Here is a 21920-nt window from a genome sequence, read left to right on the forward strand (position 1 = left end):
TATATATATATATATATATATATAACATTAATATTAAGGTACTATATGCATATTTCCTGCAGCACAATACTGACTTACAAATTATCTGTATAGGAATGTCGCAACATTTATAACACTCCCTTGATCGGCAATGACGGAAACCAGGAAGAAGTCTCATCGTTTAATTGATCATACTTCAGCTTGTTGATAATGATACTAGTCACGATCTTCTCTACATCATGTGTTTGCCCATAGTAATCCACAAACAAGCCCTCTGGATCTACCAAGTATATAATGATTGTGTGATCCACCTAGAAAAAAAATATATTATCAAATTGAGATTGTTATATATGTACAATTATTAAATTGCTTCTAATTCATAATATACTAACAATATAATCCTCATCCTGGTCTTTAGGCCCATTACTATAGTAAACTCTGTATGCCTTGCACGCTTTTCCAACTTGTTCAATACTGCCAGTAAGACCAATGATCTTGTCAGAAAATTCTTTCAGGTACTTGCCGACAACAGTGGGTGCATCTCTCTCTGGATCCACCGATATGAAAATCGGTTGTATCTTGAAATTGTGTTCTTTTTCTGAAAAACAGAAATCATGTATTCTATTAATCAAATGCAAGACAACAAGAGTATTTTTAATTATTATAATTAACTTAAATCTTTAACACTTACCAAGAGTGTTTACTACGTTTGTCATCTTTTCAATTTCATCGGGACAAACATCTGGGCAATGCGTAAATCCAAAATATATCAACACCCATTGTCCTAAGAAATCATCAGATTTCACTGTCTTTCCCTCTGTATTCACCAATTCGAATTTGCCACCGATCTTAGCTTTGCCTAACTGCCGCCTTCTTTCTTTTGCTATAGTCTTATCTTTTTCCAGTCTAAGGTGATGCACATATAACACAAGACCAGTACCAATAATACCAGAGATTGTTAAACTCTTCCATGTAATTGGAGATTTCTTTTTTATTTTTGTAGGTTTTTGGGGTAAAATAGACTGTTGATTTAACATACTTGACGTGTTCATGTACCTAAACTGAGTAAACAAAAAACTATTATTAAAGCTGGGAGAAAACTCCATAACAAATATAATTATATATTAAATTAATAATTTTAAGTACAAAAAATTTAATTATTTAAAAAAAACAGTAACATTAAACATAAGATCTACCCATACAGTAAATGCCAAAAGTATTCATACAGGTGGGATTTTTATAAAAAATGTTTATGCTCTTAGGCCCAATTTTTCACTTGTGATAAAGCTTAATTTGATGTTTCACCTAATAGATTTCATCTATGACAACATCATAAAGTCCATTGAATAAAACATCAGAGATGATAAGAGGTGCCTTTCATTTAATAACACAAGTTAACATAAATGTTGTTCTATCTTTCTTTACATTTTACGAGTAACAAAGACAAAATGACATTGGTGTCGACTTGTGTCATTAAACTAAATGTACCCCAAATTGTCTAATCATAAGTTAATCAGAAAATGAAAACCAGGCCTTAGAAGCTAAATGTCTCTATTATGTAAATATTTTTTGTACATCTAAATAGTACAATTTGTCATTTTCGCTTAGCTAATATTAAGATAATATATCTTAATTACTACATCTTTTTAGGTAAAATAATTTCGAGAAATTTAATATTGTATTCATTATTAATAAATTGCTAATCAGTGTTTATTTTCTACAAAGTTTTTTTAATAAAAATCTTTCCTGTACGTGTACTTTTTGCATTTACTGTATGTATAAAATATTATTGTGCTTAGAATATAAAACAGACTTTTCGTGTGAAAGATTACCTTTGTAAAGACATTATGACTACTTCTATGTAATGACGCAATAGATCTTAATATTAACGTTGACATTGTTGCACAGATCAAAATTTAACTTTGGTCAACTTTGGTCAAAAAAGGTTATATTACCGGGTCTGCGTCTGCACTCTGCAGTGTACACAAGTGTACACACACTGACACACTAACACACACTGCAGTCTAACCATATTTAAAGTCAGAATATCAAACATGAAAACAGATGTCGCCACACTCTAGTTAGATAATTTGATCATCAATAGCAAACCTTTTATTGAAATTAATTAAATGTTATCGGCTGGTTATATGCATTTATTAAATAAAACCAAAAATAACTTTACCAATGTAGTTTTTTTGTTTGCAATCAATTATTAATAAAGACAAAATATATAACGTAATACATATTATTTAGTTTATTTGTTATCTATTTCGCTTTTGTGAAAATCATGAACAATAACGCAGTTAAGTTATAAATTATAAAATAGAAAACAATTTCTCACGCCATATATTCTTTAAACTATAAAATCAAAATGTTTATTTAATTACATATATCATTTAAATACATGCAATATTGTTTCTTGTATATTTTTCCTACAATTTCATAATTAAAAACAATCGAGTTGATTCAACTCTTACAAATGGTTCAGTTCATTGACAATATTTTATTCCACATACAGTATATAAAAAAGTCACAATTAAAAAAATATATGAACGTGCAAAACATGACGTCAAGCCAACAGATTATAGATTTTTTGTGATATATATTTACATATTTAATAGATATATATTCCAAACAATAATCCAAAAAGTTCAAAAGATATTGATGAGAAAAAACTGAAATAGCACATTCACACATTGATACACAAGTCTTATTTAACCCGAAGTCTCCTTGCTCTGCTTTTGCTGAATCATTTCTCTGATTTCATTTTCGCTCTCCTTCAAACTCCGCTGTAGATACGTTTTGTTATTCTCTAGCGTCTTGATCTTCTCATCGGAGATTTTTATTCTACTATCCAGATTCTCCTTCATGTTAATCATATTATCTAGAAGGAACATTCGACCGACAGACTCATACATTCTTGTTTCCTCGGGTAAACTGCTAATTTCTTTCGTGGTGAGTTCTGCCCGCTGTTTTGTACGCCGCAATTTCTCGATTTGTATATCAGCCAACTTCAATTTTTGCTTAGTATCTACCATCTTCTCGTGCAACTTTGAGAAGGCTTGCTTCAATTCCTCGTCCAATACTTTCGACATCCTTAGTTATCACAATGTCTTGTATGGATAAAATTACAGAATTCTGGAAATATTTAAATAAAAAGAAGTTTATATTCTATCAATTGTATTTGATCTTTATATCAACAGATATACAGTTATATTACATACGGATACAAAATCAATTAATGTACGTATAGATTAACATTTTACGCTTTACAGCACTGACAGAAAATTACCTTTTTACTTCTAAATAAGTTAAGATAATGTCTTTTGTGGATAAAATTATAGAACTATTCTGAAAATATTTAAATGAAAGAAAATTCGTATTTTATCAATAGCATTTGATTTTTATGCTAACAGGTATATAATTATATTTCAGCTAGATAAAAATCAATGTTTAATATGTATTTAATTTGGTATGTTTTATTCAATATATAGACTAATGACTTATGCTTTATGTTAACATACAGCACTGATAGAAAATTATCTTTTTACTTCAAAATAAGTCAAGACAATGTCTTTTATGGATAAAATTACAAAACAGTATCTTGAAAATCTTCTAGTGAAACATTTTTATTTTACAGGATATCTTTATTTTATTTCACTATTGCATTTGATCTTTATGTTAACAGGTACATATATAATTACATGCAGACAAAAGATTAATTTTTAATGTAGATTTATGCTTTATTTTTATATAGCACTGAAAATCCCTTTTTCAAAATAAGTCAAATAAGAAGTTGAACAGAATTGTGACTCCTTACCTTAAATTTCTGCGACAACGTCGAGAAATTTATTATATTTTTTCTTATACAATGTTCCTAACCATATACGTCAACAGCACAGAAGTAATATAGCTATGAAGTGAGTCACAATTCGATTATCGAGACTATCGAATAATCGAATATACATCGATACTTTCTAACTTCATATATCCGATCTAACCTTAATTACAATCTGATCTAACCTAACCAGTAATCACAAAAGTTTATAAACAAGAGAGAAGGGTTACTACAGTGGATGTCTCTAAAATCAGAGTAAAGTTTGTAATAAAATATTGATATTTATTCATTAATGTAATTGTTATATATGTGTTATAACATTATTATGTCAATCAGATAAATCGTGATGCAAAGAGGTTAGGAGGAGTCGTTATTTCTCGCGATACAAATAATGGCATCACCGACATCAACATCTACATCGTCGACAGCATCAACGGCAACGGCAATAAGTCAAACGTCATGGGAGCCACACCGAATCACACATATCAAGCCGACCTTCGACAAATGCGAAAAGGTACTTGCAAATCGCACGGATCTGTGGCACAAATTCATCGTCTTCGACGGCGCTGTGTACAGGCGAACAGATGTCCTGCGCGCCATTGTAATTGCCTGTGAACCAGCACTCCTAATACCAATCATGTACACCGTCGAGGACAAGAATAAGACCACGTTCCTTGCGAAATGTGCCATTAACGCCATAGAGAATCTAGTGAAGCAGGGACTGACCATAACGTTGCCCAGCGGCCAGGACCTGTATATAGATATTGTTCTGGGATTCCTCGGTGCAAACGAGCTGCGAATGAATACAAACAAGATCATAGCAGATGCCTTGCAGTGTAGGTATGAGCCAATAAGAAAGGTATTCAATCTGGACAACTTCGAGAACGAGAGGGCTTTGGGCTCAATATTCTGTCCCATTTCGATACCAAAGATCTTCGATCTGGTCTTGCGTTGCAGCAAGACAAGTATGACCATTCGTGACCCTCAACAATCGAAACTGGCTGTCCGTGAGTTGAGCTTGAGATATAACAAACTCACAGCTATTATCCTGTTCGACAAATTTTTCAATTTCCACTTGACCAAGTTGGACTTGAGGCACAATCAAATCTTGGACGTGGAATATCTACGCTATTTTTGCGAGTTTAAGATAAGCGAACTTTGGTTGGATGGAAATCCATTGTGCGAAAGATACACCAACCCCCAAGAGTACATACAGGCCGTAAAGAACGTTTTCCCGCATTTACAGATCTTGGATGGGATTGTTATAGGAATGGAGAATAAGTTTGTGCCGATCATGCAGAGTTATTATCTAGGCAATGGAACAAAGATTCCGTTGATGAGACAATTTGTCAAGCATTTTTTCGCCCTATATGACCAAGATGACAGAATAGTTATGAACGGCCTGTATGATAAAAGTGCATTCTATTCCATGTCGTTAGGTAATAGTATAACGAATCATATACATAAAGAGATTGTTAAGACATTTTCCATGAATAGAAACTGGTATAAAATCTCTGACTGTGCCAAATGTCACAAATTTCTATTTCGGGGACCTGAAAAAATAATCACTGCCCTTCAAAAGCAACCACCAACAATACATTATCTCAAAACATTTTGTATCGACTTGTTGTATGAAGAAGATAATTGTTTAGCCATTTCTGTGCAAGGTCTATTTGCATATCGATTGGCAATTTGTCCACCCATGCTGTTCAACAGAACTTTTATTGTTACACGAAAAGAAGACAATGAATATTGTATTATTAATGATTTATGTTACATTGATGGTACACCCCCCAACGCGACTAACGAAGTGAGATTTGATCCAAGGGTCGTGCCTAAATTTATTCCAACAGTTCTCAGCGTGACAGAAAAGGAACAACTGCTTAGATTTTTACGTGAACTTACTACAATGAATATTCGATACTGTTACAAATATCTTCAGGATGCAGAGTGGAATATAAAAAACGCGATTGTTACTTTTATGAAGAACTATTCAGTCAATGACGTTCCCTCAGAAGCTTTTCAATAAACATACAATTATATTAAACTTTAAGAGAATATATGTATATATGTTGGTCATAAAAAACACAAATAAAATTTATATTCTCATTTATATTTAAATAATTATATTACTAATATTTTATAATATAAATAATCCTTTCTTATAGCTTAAATATAAACAGGTTGGAAGGAAAGAGGTAAAGTCTCTCACTGCTCTATTTTAATTGTAAAAAAGTCTTACAAATAATATTTACAAAACTAACAGTTTCAGACGTTAACAACCTTGCTGTGTATTTAACAAAGTTATAGTCTTAGTAATATACGGTATCGTGTTGACATTCGAATTTACTCCCAACTCGAACACCCTTTGCAGCAATGGTAAAGCATGTTCTATAATGTAAAAAGAAAAGGATTTATAAGTTTGTAAAATTATTGTTATACTTCAACATTGAGATACGTAAATCCATTTTGTTACAAAAGTTTATTCTACCTTGCATGCATAATACGATATCCGGTAATTTTTCTAAAGCTGACATAAGGACATCCGCTCTGTGACTGTCCAAGCACCTTTGAAACGCCGATAATATGTTCGCGTTCGATGCAGGACGGTATTTCAATGCTCTAGCGAGTAGACTGTGAGCGAGCGATCTGATATTACTTTGCGGTGATACAAGTAATTCCGCTATGTTGTCCGTTATAGGCTCCAAAACTGAAGGTTTTCGCAACGCCACATGCTCGATTTCTTGAAGCGCATTGAGTACATCTAAAAAGAGAAGCAATCGTTAATATAATTCTCCCATAATTAGAATATTTGATACTTTAATTGTGATACTTTAATGCGCTTATAAAAAAAATTAATTCTTTGTTTTATATATGTGGTGTCCAGCAAAATCTGGCTAGTCCATTTAAGCATAATTCCAGGACATTCCAGGTAAAAGTCCTGGTTTTTCCAGGATTTATCCATCGATTAATTTTCATTATTTAATTAATTTTCATCGATTCGTGCAATATTATATGCTTTGTATTCAAGTTAGGATTCTATAGAATGAATTAAAATGCTAACAAATTGGAAACAATATTATTTATAATTAATATCAAAGAAATCGTTCCGTCAAACGATTTTTTTACTATGTTTTATTTTAGACATTAAATTCAAGTTTCCTATTGGTAACTTATTGCACCAAACAAGGATTTATGCCCAAACACAACTTTTATTTCTATTATTTCTTTTTTTCACGTTCTGACTTTTAGAATGAAAAAATAATAAATTCCAGGCCAGACCTGAAATTTCAGGAGTTTTCCAGGAATTTTCCAGAACATAAAATCTCAGTATAGTTCCAGGATCCAAGGATATTCAAGAACCGCTTGACATCGTGTGTGTGTGTGTGTGCGTGTGCGTATATAATTGAACAATTTTATAATTTAAATAAAGATGTTTAATAGAGTTACTTTTCGTACCTTCTCCGTGCAGCTTGGCAAGTGTAGTTAGCAGTGATTGCCAGTGTTGCGGAATAGTGGGTTCCGGTGGATGTAGCGCGGGAGTTACGGTGATTAAAATATCATCCATATCTTCTCCCTCTCTCGGCATCGGTATTCCTGATAAGAGTGTTCTCAAAGCGGGTACGTTTGAATAATGTACCTGCAACTCACTGTATACGCATGTAAACTATATGTATATATGTATACATACATATAAATTATACATATATATAAACATATTAAATGTAAATTATTTACAGTATACATAGAGAGAAAATAGAAATATATACGAATAATATAAAAAATAGAAAATAACTTACTGTAAAGCATGTGCATGTTTCTGAAGATATTTCAATGCTCGTTGTGGATCATGTGATACATAGGACTGTAATAATGACACAAATCTGTTCAGCAAAGAGACAAGATCTTTTATATGTCCATAATTCTGTAAACAAAATAGTACAGTATTAAAACAGTTTGTATTTGAAGGATTTAAAATGAAGGAATAAAAAAAAACTATAATTTGTTTATGTAACGTAAGAATTTTAAATGTATAACACTCGCAAAAAACACCTTGCGCGTGGCTGAATGCTCTTTATTTTTTATGTTTGTAATTGGAGAGCTAGTGAATTTTATAAATTAAAAAAAAAACATTTTAGGGTAACTAATAAAGACCTAAATTATTTAATATTTTATCTTATAATGCAGTTTGTAAATTAATTTTTTAATTTACACTTACAATTGATTTTACAATTGTGTAAATGCATCATTATAGAAGATATATAAATAGTAATACCTGAAAACACTGGAAGTAATTTCCTAAAGTATTCTCCAACGCAGTCTCATGTTGCTCGTTAAACAGATGTGGCTGCAATAATTCCAATAGCCCCATAACTTGATTGAAAAGGTTCAAATGATGGCCAGATCTAAATGAACCAAAATCAAGATAACATCTTCCCATCAAAGAGGATGCCAACATCGGCAATTGTCGCAGTACCAATATAGGATGTACTGCGGCCATTTTTCTCGCACAGAGTTCGAATTCCTGAGACTTAGAATTCCATGATTTTTGTCTCGGAGTCGCCGCCAGAGCCGTCAACAGGGAGTGGCTCATGCAATCGAGCACCGAGCCCGTCCAATCGGTTATCCTCGAACCGTTGACGAACTTGCTCGCTTGGAAAGTGTCGAGGTAACAAATGACTTTCGGAATTTTCATGTACATATGCAGTAGAAACTGATGCGCCATATCTGCTGAGTCTGCACTGAAAGTTAAATACAATCATTTTATTCGAATGCATTAAAATGACGAACTAAATTGTGCATTGCAAAATTTATACGACTATAAAATTCGTACTCAGTATTATCCATCATGCGTTCCGCTAAATAATTAACCACATTAGGAATCAGGCTGTCTTCGGTGGATATACAGTGTACGAGTAGATCAAGTCTAATATCCATCCTCGCCAGGGCGGCATTTCTATTCTGCATTTTACAGATAATAACGCCTTCAGACACTATATATGCCACTAGATTAAGCAGCTGCCGTTCTTCCAATAACAGAATATTCTCAGGAACGTAATGCTTCGGAGTAAATTTGTCCCGGCCCTGCCACAGCTTAGGATTGCATGTCAGAGCCCATAAAAAGTCCAGAACTGCTGTAGAATCATATCTACAAACACATTAATATTCGTAAATATAAATATAAAGAATACATTGATAGTTAAAAAACTTAGAAAAACTCTGTTATTTGTTCATAACAGAGAATATCATGAACAATAAGAGCAAGAAGATTTATAGAAAGTGTTTATTCGCTCTGCTCACCCGTCATCACATTTGTTTAACAAGTGTCCGACACATTTATACAAAGTAGTCCAACTTGCTGTATGCGTCAAGAGCGTCAACAAGTAAGGTCTGCAAGAATGAGAGCTCACGACATTCTTGTCGATGTTGATATGCATCTTCGCCTTACCGAACAGTAGCTTCATTTGGAGATTCGGGCAAATGCCGATCAATTCTGGCTCTACGGAGGCCAGCCAATCGATCAGCAAACCCATGCGAGGTTTCAGTGCGTCTTCGTTACTATCGCTGACCAATAATCTCGCCATAGCCTCGACCAGATCGTCATTCTTTTGCTGCTTTAAACAGACATCTAACAGTTTACGGCCCACGCTCTCCAGATTCACAGGATCCGTGCTCTCCAATATCAAGCGTGGGCTCTCGCCGCGGCTCATCAGCATCGACAGTTCCGCGCGTTGAGGCGTTTTCGTCAATTGCACGTTAGCAAAATCTCGCAAGATTGACAGAACCGGAGCTTTCACATCACCTATCAGCGATATCAAATTCAGACACATATTACGTGCTAATTCGATCACGTGCTTCGACGTCGATCTCTTGAGCGGCAACAGTATCACGCGCATTAGCGTGCAAGAGTACTGCGGCATGTGCACAAGTGAGGCCAGGAACTGCTTGACCTGCATAGAGCTGAGAACGCTACATATGTGCTGTATCGCCAGCAGTACCGAACCACTCTCCTTTACACACGATCTCTGCAGATCCTTCGCCAGAGTCTTGTGCAAACGCCGATAAGCATCCATTTTCTGATTCATTGGAATATTTTCGATGAAGAGCCGGTTTATCAAGTGAGGCACGTCGGTCTTCACGGAGCATTGTATGACGGATTGCTTTTGCACCGTGGCACTGGCCGGCAACGGCTGCTGCAAACTCTCGATTGACACAACGCTCTCATCCGGTAATTGCGGTTCCAATAGTTGCAATACCTGAACGAACACCAGTCCACCTGTAGCACCTCTTCGATGTTGCACCTCAACTAGTTGTGCCATATACGTTTTATCTAAAACCGCTTCGCCAACGGAGCTGGGATCAATCTGAACACCTGCATCAAGCGTATGAAGCAGTTTGCTCATTGACGACACAGGTATTCCAAAACTTTGAATAAAAAGTACCAACTGTTGAGGCTCAAGATCCTTTAAGGCTGCGTCGACTAAACGAGGCACGTTACTTCTAATCATTCGTAATTTAAGCCAATCAGGTATAAGCAGCGCTTCCTCACTAGTATCCACGAGAAATGCTTTCGGCTGGTCCGTTAAAGGGAACCATGTTTCCAACAAATTACTAAACAATGGATCGTCTTCGGATGTATCGTATGTCAATAGTATAATCATAGCGTGCACTACTAGAATGTGCATAGTGCATTCTTCGCCATTATTCCACTGAACTAGAATTTGATCTTGACTTTCAGACCATTGGTAATCTTCTCCTCTAGGTGATCGCGCTTTTTCAAGATAATTACAAAAGATTGCCATGAAGGAATGCAATGTTTGTTTGGTTTGCGGATTATCACTTTCAGATTGAGGCAGGATAGCCGCAATAATGGTACTACGTTCAACGACCAATTGAGAAATTTCGTTGGCTAAATCAGTCAAGTCAGGTAAGTCATCATCGATAGTATGCACGGCTAGATACGATATGTAAGTGTGCACAAGATCCGGACTGTTCTCAACCTGACAAGCACCACGTAGTGCCGTAGAAACCAGCGAACGTACCGATAAGAAGTGAGGTATCGACGGCAATTTTCGTAGAAGCCAAGTTTCTCTAAAAAAATAATATTAAAGTATAACAGTTCCTTTTCCTGAAATACATTTAAAATACGTACTTTTCGTTTTCTCCATCCACATCCATACTCTCATCCTCAAGGGGTATCGAATCTAGGACCATCTTGAGTCCAGTGATCGCTTGGACCCGGCTACCGCTCTGCTGGCTACTCAGTCTCCTCAAGAAATATTCCAAAACCTCATAAGCATGCTGCTGATCCTGATTCGGATCAGTTAATAGTGTCTGAAGGTGAGCTAATAACTGTTGCTGCCTGGGCTGTTTTTCAACTGTCTGTGGGCTAGTTGACAATAAGTATTCACAGAGACATTGTACTGGTAATTGGCTCAGAGAACCTTCGCTGTTCTGCACAAGGTCTGCCAACCAGGGCATGCTTTGAGACGTGCTTTGTTGTTGTCTCTGAATAATATCCAACAAGAAGTCTGGTTTACGTGACCGACAAAGCAGATGACCTAGTCTGTGAGATGTATTTAACGACTGTATCTGTTCAAGCACGGCCGGTGGTGGTCTTCTAGCAATTCCCATTGTATCCATGGTGATTAACTGCGATAGCAGGAAACTGTTCTGTTCTGATAGCTGAATTCTGGTCGATGCTGCGGCCAAATGCGATTCGTATTCTAATATCTCTTGTTTCTCAATAGCTTCAACTTGCATTTCTTTTGCACGTTCTTGTTCCATGACCTCCGGCAAAGCCATAGTCGGCGGTGGATATGAAAAATGACTACAAGATGTTTTGGAAACACGGAGTTAGTTATACGATCAAAATATTTATAGCAGAAGCTTTAATAGTTGTTAAACTCACTTTGTAATACACATTTCCATCAATGTCCTCAATATAGGGTATCGTCGCCATCCTAGTGCTCCAATCGTGGATGGATTATGAGCGGCCAAAATTAATAACATTATCCATCCTTTCCAATAAAGATTAGCTATTGCCAATGTTGGTGGTACATATCTATAAGACAAACACGCAGTTGCAACTGTAAATATCGAGGATAAAATATATACATGCAGAGAGACTTACCCAGCAGGTATATTTATTGTTCCTGGTGGCTGATAAATGCTAAGATTAAAAATAAGTTCAATTATGTCCATTTTATCGATTTGTAACATCGGAAAACTCTCCGTTGAATTGGCTGCCGCTCGCCGTATTAATAAATCGGCCAAATCCAAAGTCTCCGAATGAGTAATGCCGTTTTCCTATAAATAAAAATAGAATAAAAAACCATCTCTAAACAGAATCATCTTGCAGATACTAGTTTAAGCATTTACCTTCGAAAAGCCGATCATTAGCAATCTCCACAGTGTACTTTGTAACAAGGGAACGTCGGAAACTAGTCGTATATAAAATACTCTGTCCGACTCCGGTGGCCAATTGTCCAGTTTATAGTATTGTTCAGGAGATTCCAAGAGCATGATCTTATGCATCGCGTGCAACAATTCATTTCGTCCAACGGTGTACATCTGCTGTGTTGAATTCTGCAGCCACAGCACAGTCTCGTATTGTATCATGGCCACGAGATCTTGAAATTGGTGCAACAAAGCCGCATCTTTCTTATCTGCACGTTGCGACAATGTCCCTGCTTCCTTTACTTGCGGACTTATTCCCAAAAGCATACACAGACACAGTAGATCCACTATTGACATAAACATACGATCCTTAAATTCGAAATTCAGCAACTGTTGAGCTATGTCCGATCGTTCGGACATTAAAGTACGAACAAAGGCGATTAGATTGATGTCGTGCCGACATACACGTACGATTTCCCTGAGCAATGCACGCAATGGCCTCAAGTAATCCTCACGATTCATCAATAAATCTTGAAAGATCTCTGCAAGTAACTTTGCCGCTTGTTCGGGCAAAGTCTGAAACATTATACCCAACATGGGCATATTATTCGGATTGCGAGCATTCGATAATTCATTGTAGATTGTATGCTTCAGGATAGTAGCTAAATTCTCTGGATGTAATCCGATCAATTCCTTGACGCCGTTCAAGTACAGGTTTATCACAGCTTTCGTCTTCAATCTCATCTTAACCAATTGACTTATGACCTCCACGTCTCTTTGAGTATGAGATGTACAATTGTAGCAAATGTAAATAAGCAATTCCTGCGCAGGTCTCATCAACTTAGGATTGTGCAACCATACTTCTAGCCTCGGGACAGCAATATTTCTGATCTCAACAAAACCACACGCCGAAGAAAGAAGCTTCAAGAAATTTCTCGTTATAGTCTCAGCCTGGCGTCTATTTAGTTGCTCCTTTACGGCTTCCAGTACTATCGATTCTATATTTTCCACGCAATGCGCATACCGCGGGCTTACTGGAAATTCTATTTTCTCTTTATCCCCAGACAATGATGTCGTTGATGCCGCTGGATCCTCATCATCCACTGTAGATGGGCTGGGACAATCCCTTTGCATTAGTACAGGAAATTCTGGCTGCAACACAGACTTAGGTGGATGCCTCGTGTTAAAACCTGTTAGTATGTTGTCAACAAAACCCTTGCATTCCTCATGGTCAACCCATACACGTTCTCCAAGAGCATCTTCGACATACAGCTATAGAAATAATTTAAAAAATCAATTAAAATATCAAAATTATATAATAAACAATACAAAAGATCGCAAACAAATAACCTTCGCAAATACTTCCGGCCAGTTCTTTTTGTCGTGAAAACCTTTCATCAAGAGATTTGCAGCAAGTACAGGTACTAATGGGCTCACTTTAGTCTTATAGCTATTTTGATTATTTGAATCTCTCCTTAGAAGAGACGATAATGCATGCAGTATACAATCGTTTGAGAAAATAGATGGGCGAATTTTTGCTAAATATAACAAGCCCATATAAAGTAAATTATCAGGCTTCCATCTTAGATTCTTCAGCGTCTTAATAGCGCCACATATTATCCCAATAACTCTATCGCCTTCGTCATTGTCATTAGCCTCAAGTGCCATAGGTACAAAGTCTGCAGGATCGGTGTCTATAACTAAAACCTCCCATGCTTCTGCGCTAGAGGAAGGTTGCCGTTGATGGGAGCTGACATGGGCTAACTTAGGCTTCTTCTGTGGGACGTACATAAATGATGATCCAGAAGGAGCCTCTTTCTTTCGATCATTACCTACATAATGGTTTATATAAACAATTTGCAATTGTGAGAGTATCACGAGAAAGAAAAAAGTTATTTACTAGAAGATGTAGAACTGCCGCTAGGTTTGGAATGGATAACACCTGGTCTGCTTTTAGAATCAGAGTTATCGTTCCGTGAACTCTTTGATCCCAGTGCGAATAAATCAGAAGGATGTTGAGCAATCTTATTTTTTACTGCTCTACCAAGTCCAGTCTTTCCACGCTCCATGATTAATATTTTTTTCTATCTAGAATATAAAAAGCTGTAGAAAATAGTAAATAGAAATAGTTAAGATATTTTAATAAATAAATTTATCATAATAAATATAACGATACAAAATATAATAAAAAATAACGTTCAGAATTTGAGTACCGATTAAGAAATACTAGAGTCATAATTTACTGGCAATATATACAAAACTAAAAGTTAAATGTTCTAACCTAAAATGTCGTCAATGTTTAGAAATTATTTTCACGAAATAAATCCCGTTAATATCATCGGTAATAAGAATGCATCCTTATGTTGATATACATATCGTCTTCCTAGATAGAAGAATAAAATATTTATCATGTGTCTAAATGGTGTAAATTAAGCGACTACAATTCCACGCATATCAACACCAATCTCACTGACACATCACCCCGCATCACCCGGATCACCGCGATCGACCGACATAACCAACATAACCACGCACTCTCTAAGAATCTGTTCTACACCATAGGTGCGTTCCGTATCGCGCATGATGTGCATGATGCATCCATTGTCCTTGTTTAACATTTGGTGAGCAACAAGGATAAACGATGCATTATGCGCATCATGCGAGAAACGGAACGCACCCTATGTTACACTTCCTGCACTTGAAAAGAAATAGATATATTATTAGATGTTGGGAAGAGAAAGAGGAAAAATGAAAAACTGCAAATAGTTTATAGAATGAATTTAGAGTTACACTAAACTAATGCAACACTTGTAACAAATCAATTCACATATTTTCACATTTTTCACATATTTTCATATTTTCATATTTTCACATATTTCCTGTTTGACTATTTTAATTACATATTTGTTGTCACCAAAAAGGTTGTCACGTAACCTTATAACCTGTCATAATCTTAACCCTTAGTTTTTGGGTTTTTTTTAACATCCTTACTACACAAGTTCGGTCATTCGTGTACTGCATTAATTTTCATCACTTTTCTAGTATATATAAATTATTATAAACGATTTTTACATATATATATTTTGACATCTTTAGAAAGTATTTGTACAGTTATATATTCATAATAAATTGTGGATAAATTGTTATAACTAAATATAATTAACAAAATGAGAAAAATACACTGGTTCATGTAAAAATGTTTAAAGGAAAAATATATATGTATATGATCATACGAAGCAAAATCCATCGGAATCCTGTTTTCTGATTGGTTGCAGAGCTTGAATCCAGCAGAGGTGAATTTCGGAGTTATGCCAGTTGTGATACACATAAATTGAGGCCGGCAACGCACAAAACTTGTTCTCTAGATGCCAAACTTTTTTTAGGAATAGAAAAAAGATAAATTCAATATTTGACCAGAACCAGGTGCTCTTAGTATTTCAAAGAAAAGAAATTATAATAATTGTAATAATTATAAATTTCGAAAAATTGATGTAGACAATAATTTAGAAACTCTAATAAATTCTTACGCAGGATAATTGATACTACATTTCTACCTAGTGGGAGATTTCAAACGCAGCACAGAGGGCGATCTGGAGGAGTGATCGAGTAACAGCTCGCTCTTTCTCTCGCGCATGACCGTGGTCAACTTTGCCGCATCAATATCAAAGGTGCAGAGTGGTGTGGACTGTGGACACGTTTGCGCTACTGTGTCGTAGTTCGTAGTACAGCCAAAATCTGTTGATTTTTCATCGTAAGACATGTCGAAGATGGTGAGTACCATACAGATCGTGAAAACCAAGCACGAGTTTCATTGCCACCGCAAATGGACGATGCCACCGGGAGGTGTCGGTTTCATTGATAAGCGCGCGTGCGAGGAGCCTCCTCCGTGCAATCTGTTCCGCTCCATCGTCCCTCCCACTTCAAATCGAAGCCGCATCAATAACTCCCCTTCGTCAAGCTTGTTGTCTTGCATAAAATATAAGGTAACGTAATCTTGTATGCTTCAGCGGATGAAAGCAGTGAGGTGTCCCACGGATGAGCTCAGCCTCTCCAACTGTGCCATTATCAATGCCGACGATTTTCCTGATGATGTCAGGTAAGAATTCATGATTTGACATTTGTTTCATAATTATTTTACACGTATGATTGTCTCTAAAATCGATTAAGAAATTAAATATTTATATTTTACTTAGTTCATAAATTAATGCATATTTATGTTACATATATATGTTCACCTATGTCTTTAAAATTAATCCTAGGTAAAATATAAAAATAGGCTGAGTTCAGAAAAATTATTGATTATTCAAAAGAATATATTGTAAAGAATATTTTTAATATAAATTTATCATATAATTTATTAATTTATATATATTTGAGTAATTTATTAAATAATATCCAAACAATTATAATTATTTTATAAATATCCATATAATTGTTAGTGTCAGTTATAGAAATTTAAGTTAGTTTAGTTTATAAATTATACATATTCAAGCAATGTAAAATAACCTGTAGCTACCGTGGCCTATACAATAGATGTCCTGTAAGTTACACAAAAACATCTATCGTATAGATACGTGGACTAGGCACACGTTGTAAATGTAACCAGTGATAAAACAACAAATTATTTAACTTATAGAATATATATATATTTTAAAATAAAAACTCTAAAACATTTTATAGTTTTGTTAACTTATATAAACTCAATTGCACAAATTAATATTTATATAGATTTAATTGTTTTATTTTAAAATTTTTTCCTCAAAAATGTACACAAGTTCTTTTATAGACTATACAGAGTCATGTATATTTTTAAATCATGATGCAATAAGTATATTGATTGATATGTTTATTTTATTGTCTGTTGCAGGCATATTGAAGTAACTACAGCGCCAAATTATCATTTCGTGTTTACTGTGAGGACACATCATGAGATTCCACGTTGCACAGTTGGCTTTAGCTTACCTCAACGGAAATGGGCAACATTGTCTCTCAATCAAGAGATTGAAGTTCGGCCATATCATTTTGATCCAACTTCTAATACAGAATGTTTATGCAACATTGTTTTGGAAGCTGATTTTCTGCAGAAAAAAACGTATGTTAATTGGAAAAGCTATATACCTCATACATATCACAAAAAACTAAAATAATTTATAAAATATTTTATAAAATATTTGTAATTAAATGAACATAATTAAGTTTATACACAAATGCAAAGAATTTGAATTTGAATGCCATAGTCTTCCATCAACTTTTTTTTAATTGTTATATTAATATATTGTTACTTCAGTGTCACTTTGGAACCATACAATACGGATGAAATGGCTAAGGACTTCTTGATGCAGTTTTCCGGGCAGGCATTCACCGTGGGTCAGCAGCTGGCATTTCAGTTTAAGGATAAAAAACTGCTTGGATTAGTCGTCAAAAGTTTGGAAGCTGCCGACTTGTCAGCCATCAGTTCGGGGCAAAGTACAATGCCTAAGAAGACAAAAATGGGACGTTGCTTGGGCGACACTATAATCCAGTTCGAGAAGGCAGAGACCTCCAGTTTGAACCTTGTAGGACAATCTAAAGGGAAAGCTGTCCGACAGGCGATTATCAATCCAGATTGGGACTTTCAGAAAATGGGTATTGGTGGCTTGGATAAGGAGTTTAGCGCCATTTTCCGAAGAGCTTTTGCATCCCGTGTTTTCCCAACGGAGATTGTCACTCAATTGGGTTGCAAGCATGTAAAAGGAATCTTGTTGTATGGACCACCTGGTACAGGAAAGACGTTGATGGCTCGGCAAATAGGAACAATGTTAAATGCAAGGGAACCGAAAATTGTAAATGGTCCACAAATTTTAGATAAATATGTTGGAGAAAGCGAGGCTAATATCAGAAGATTGTTCGCTGAAGCAGAAGACGAAGAAAAGAGGGTAAATAATTTGAAATATATATTATTATTTGGACACAGTATATATATAAATTGGATTATCTTTACATGTAACAAGGGGAAAAGACGGAAGAATAATGTATATTTTTTATTAGCTTGGACCAAACAGCGGACTTCACATTATCATATTCGATGAAATAGATGCTATTTGTAAATCTCGAGGTAGTGTTGCTGGAAACACAGGGGTTCATGATACAGTGGTTAACCAGCTTCTTGCAAAAATTGATGGTGTCGAACAATTAAATAACATTCTTGTTATTGGTATGACTAACAGAAGAGATATGATTGATGAAGCTTTGTTAAGACCTGGCAGATTGGAGGTAAAGAATTTATTTAATAAGACAAAAAGTTTTTGTAAGCTGAACGTAACGAATGCAAATATGAACAGAATGTTTTTAGTTCAATTCGCGTTATTTCAACATAGTTTGATATATCTTCTTAAGATATATCTTTCTATTCATTATTTAATATTTTAAGTGTATCTTTATTTTCCATGCTTAAAGTTGCAAATGGAAATTAGCTTACCAGACGAACATGGACGGCACCAAATTCTTAACATCCACACATGCCGAATGAGAGAATATAAAAAAATAGCACCTGATGTAGACTTAAAAGAGATGGCCACTTTGACTAAGAATTTTAGTGGTGCAGAGTTGGAAGGTTTAGTTAGAGCAGCCCAAAGTACCGCCATGAATCGATTAATTAAAGCTGCCAGCAAGGTGGAAGTAGATCCAGCTGCAATGGAAAAGCTTATGGTATCTCGAAGTGACTTTTTCCATGCATTGGAACATGATGTTAAACCGGTAAGTGATCAAGAATTGAAAATTTTCATTATTTATTGAATAATTATTTTTACAATTAGACTTTGTGAATGTATATTAGCTAATTATTCTTATTTATATATTTATTTATATAAAACATAACTAAATGTTATATTTTCACATCTTTTAGGCATTTGGTACAAGTGCTGAAGCATTGACTCAATTGTTAACTCGTGGAATTATTCACTGGGGAAGGCCAGTGGTTGAAATACTCGCTGATGGTGGTCTATGCATTCAACAAGCTCGGGCGACTGAAGGATCTGGACTTGTTTCTGTTCTTTTGGAGGGACCACCGAACAGTGGAAAGACGGCGCTTGCCGCACAAATTGCAACGAATTCAGACTTTCCATTTGTTAAAGTATGTACACCCGAAGACATGGTCGGTTATATTGAATCGGCAAAATGTCTTTCTATACGAAAGGTATGATATAACTTATTATATATTTTTCTTACATTTATCTATAAACATATATTTGTAATTATATCTGGTGTAAAGCTTAAAATAATTGCCATTTGTACATTTTAGGTGTTTGACGATGCATATCGTTCGCAGCTCAGCTGCATTTTAGTTGATAATATTGAACGTCTTCTGGATTATGGTCCAATTGGACCAAGATACTCTAATCTAACATTGCAAGCACTTTTGGTGTTATTAAAGAAATCGCCGCCACCTGGCCGTAAACTATTAATTCTATGCACTTCTAGTCGCAGGTAAGATACAGATTTTTTTCCATGGAAGGAAGTGATTTAAAAAAATGTATTCTTAATAATATATTTCTTTTTGCAGACAAGTTTTAGATGACCTGGAATTACTTCCAGCATTTAATACTATCCTTCATGTGCCTAATTTGTCAAGCCCTGATCATTTGTTAAGTGTGTTAGACGAAGTTGATCTCTTTTCAAAACACGAAATGGCTTCCTTGCATGCAAAGCTTCAAGGAAAACGGTAAGATATATAGTATATGGGACCTACAGTTTAACGCCGGATCCAAACGGCGCTGGTGATCAAAGATCTTAATAACCAGATATTATTTTCGGTTCTTTAAACGCGAAAAATCACGTATGGGATTGAACCCGATCTACAGATCACGAGTCAATCGCACCGAGTGGAAAGCCACTCAACGTCTAATATATGTATAATTTATTATGATATATTTTATCACCATGCATTTTATGATTTCAGAGTATTTATCGGTATCAAGAAATTGCTTTGCCTAATAGATATGGCGCGTCAAGTGGAACCAAGTTACAGAGTCGCAAAATTCTTATCGAAACTAGAAGAAGAAGGCGGTCTAGAGTAAGATGTATTCCATTTCGAACTGCGTTATTTTTGGTAGTACAGAAAAAGAAAAGGCGAATGTTTTTGAGTGTAAAGTCGTTCAAATTTAAATCATTCAAGTTGAATCGACTTTGATCACCCCAAAACGAACGCATTTTCAAATTGTAGTAATTTAAATGTAGAAATTTATAGCTTCTGTGTATAAGTGATATAGATATAATCAGTGATATCTAGATCTTCTCTGTGTTACAATGAGTTCCCACATAACAGGTAGATAATAGATGATACCAGCTTGTATTGTGATCAGCATATCTAAAAACACGTAATTAACTATGTATTTTGAAGTACAAGTACATTGTTGCTGATATTAAACAAACGTTATCAGTTTTATAAATCGCAGAAATGAATATTATATTTTCGTATGATATTTTCATACATAAATATTTTTTTATAATTCAATTTGATTTAGCTCTGATTAACTCTAGCAAACTTGTTCATTTTATAGGCTTTTAACAGCGTGATAGATTTATTTGTTAGGCCTGTATTTGAAATAATTTGGGACTTGAATAGATATCTAATTGTTACATAATAATGTACAATTATTGTATAGTTACTAAACGGAAACATATATATGTAAAAAAATGGAAATATTTAAAATGACACGTACAATACCTAATTTTATTGTGAGGATTGTCGGTTATATTATACTGAGTGCATTTCTCTCTTCCTTATATGGCTTATGTATCTTTAATACGCGATTAAATCAGTGAAATATTTATATTAAAAAATTGTACAAGCAGTACTTATTTAGCTTTAGCTGCTTAATAGCAAAAGATGATTGCACCAATGTCGTCTATTTAAAAATTTGAAGGTAATTCTTCATCTTTCTAAGTTATGATTGTAATTATGACGTAGACGGAAGAAGAAAATTTCTATAAATAGCTTTAGCACAAAATTGCAATAAAAGCAAGTGAGTAAAGAGTGCGAGCAAAGCTGGACGTGTTTCTATGGTTGTACATTACGTGATACATATTTATTCCAGCACAGATATTTTTAAAGAATAATATCTTGAATGTGTACACAGATTTGTGATTCTAGAACAGTGCTTCCTATTTGTGACAAATTTACTACTTTATTGGAGAGAGAAATATAATATAGGAGAGTATGTCTATTTAAGCAATAGTTTAGTAATGCCATAGTTATTAGCAGATTAAATAGCATATTAAGCAAATAGATAATTGATAAAGTATTTTCCACGCCAGATCAAACACTCTGTATTTCAGTACATATTATTTTAACACACGATTAAGTCAATATAATTTAAATAATTTCTTTGTCATGTTACTTTTGTGCGCCATAAGAAAAAATAATGTATTTGCTTAATTAATCAAATTTTTATTATGAATGTGTAATTTAAAAAAATTTATTTCAAATAATATATATTAGGAAGTAAAATAAGAAGAAAAAGGATATTCTAAACACGAATATCTTTTTTTTCATTGTAAAAGATGTCATAAGAAAATAAAATTTATAAAAAGAGGAAACCACTGGAGTGTTAACAATCTTCTTGTACATGCTAAAAGATTTATATTAAAAAACGTTGGGAAACACTGTTCTAGTTTATAATTGAGAGAGCATTATTTATAAGGACATGACAGATTGACACTTATC

At 34.6% G+C, this 21920-nt stretch overlaps 5 protein-coding genes across 8 annotated transcripts; 2 read left to right on the forward strand and 3 right to left on the reverse strand.

Annotated features, from left to right (window-relative positions):
* Nucleotides 1–16: 16 nt before the first annotated feature.
* On the reverse strand, nt 17–1973 carry Scox (Synthesis of cytochrome c oxidase). Its single transcript, XM_018522826.1, has 4 exons — nt 1812–1973; nt 671–1040; nt 372–577; nt 17–290 (listed from the first exon to the last, which is right to left on the reverse strand). The coding sequence occupies exons 1-4, from the start codon at nt 1875–1877 to the stop codon at nt 108–110; spliced, it is 825 nt and encodes a 274-aa protein (XP_018378328.1). The 5' UTR covers nt 1878–1973; the 3' UTR covers nt 17–107.
* Nucleotides 1974–2609: 636 nt separating this feature from the next.
* On the reverse strand, nt 2610–7110 carry Pfdn1 (prefoldin subunit 1). Of its 2 annotated transcripts, none has more exons than XM_018522828.1 (2): nt 7100–7110; nt 2610–3117 (listed from the first exon to the last, which is right to left on the reverse strand). In XM_018522828.1, the coding sequence occupies exon 2, from the start codon at nt 3072–3074 to the stop codon at nt 2694–2696; it is 381 nt and encodes a 126-aa protein (XP_018378330.1). In that variant the 5' UTR covers nt 3075–3117; nt 7100–7110; the 3' UTR covers nt 2610–2693. The 2 variants fall into 2 exon arrangements, with proteins under 2 accessions (XP_018378330.1, XP_018378329.1); XM_018522827.1 differs by lacking the exon at nt 7100–7110 and adding an exon at nt 3800–3882.
* Nucleotides 3997–5898, forward strand: LOC108770990 (nuclear RNA export factor 2). Of its 3 annotated transcripts, none has more exons than XM_018522825.1 (2): nt 3997–4081; nt 4154–5898. In XM_018522825.1, exon 2 carries the CDS (start codon nt 4209–4211, stop codon nt 5844–5846), a length of 1638 nt encoding a protein of 545 aa, XP_018378327.1. In that variant the 5' UTR covers nt 3997–4081; nt 4154–4208; the 3' UTR covers nt 5847–5898. The 3 variants fall into 3 exon arrangements, with proteins under 3 accessions (XP_018378327.1, XP_018378326.1, XP_018378325.1); XM_018522824.1 differs by having other exon boundaries at nt 3997–4077; XM_018522823.1 differs by having other exon boundaries at nt 3997–4072.
* IntS1 (integrator complex subunit 1) lies at nt 6028–14306 on the reverse strand. Its single transcript, XM_018522819.1, has 13 exons — nt 14118–14306; nt 13568–14049; nt 12200–13489; nt 11952–12127; nt 11730–11882; nt 10971–11648; nt 9119–10909; nt 8652–8966; nt 8094–8559; nt 7618–7742; nt 7277–7467; nt 6309–6581; nt 6028–6208 (listed from the first exon to the last, which is right to left on the reverse strand). The coding sequence occupies exons 1-13, from the start codon at nt 14284–14286 to the stop codon at nt 6093–6095; spliced, it is 6225 nt and encodes a 2074-aa protein (XP_018378321.1). The 5' UTR covers nt 14287–14306; the 3' UTR covers nt 6028–6092.
* A 1558-nt stretch (nt 14307–15864) lies between these two features.
* Nucleotides 15865–20672, forward strand: LOC108770908 (vesicle-fusing ATPase 1). The gene is made up of 10 exons (XM_018522667.1): nt 15865–15987; nt 16225–16313; nt 17085–17309; nt 17505–18132; nt 18245–18469; nt 18653–18952; nt 19101–19391; nt 19497–19681; nt 19758–19916; nt 20154–20672. The coding sequence occupies exons 1-10, from the start codon at nt 15976–15978 to the stop codon at nt 20269–20271; spliced, it is 2232 nt and encodes a 743-aa protein (XP_018378169.1). The 5' UTR covers nt 15865–15975; the 3' UTR covers nt 20272–20672.
* The last annotated feature ends 1248 nt before the right edge of the window (nt 20673–21920 follow it).

This window comes from Trachymyrmex cornetzi, unplaced genomic scaffold (genome assembly GCF_001594075.2).
Source record: "Trachymyrmex cornetzi isolate Tcor2-1 unplaced genomic scaffold, Tcor1.1 scaffold138, whole genome shotgun sequence".
Classification (NCBI taxonomy): Eukaryota; Metazoa; Arthropoda; class Insecta; order Hymenoptera; family Formicidae; genus Trachymyrmex; species Trachymyrmex cornetzi.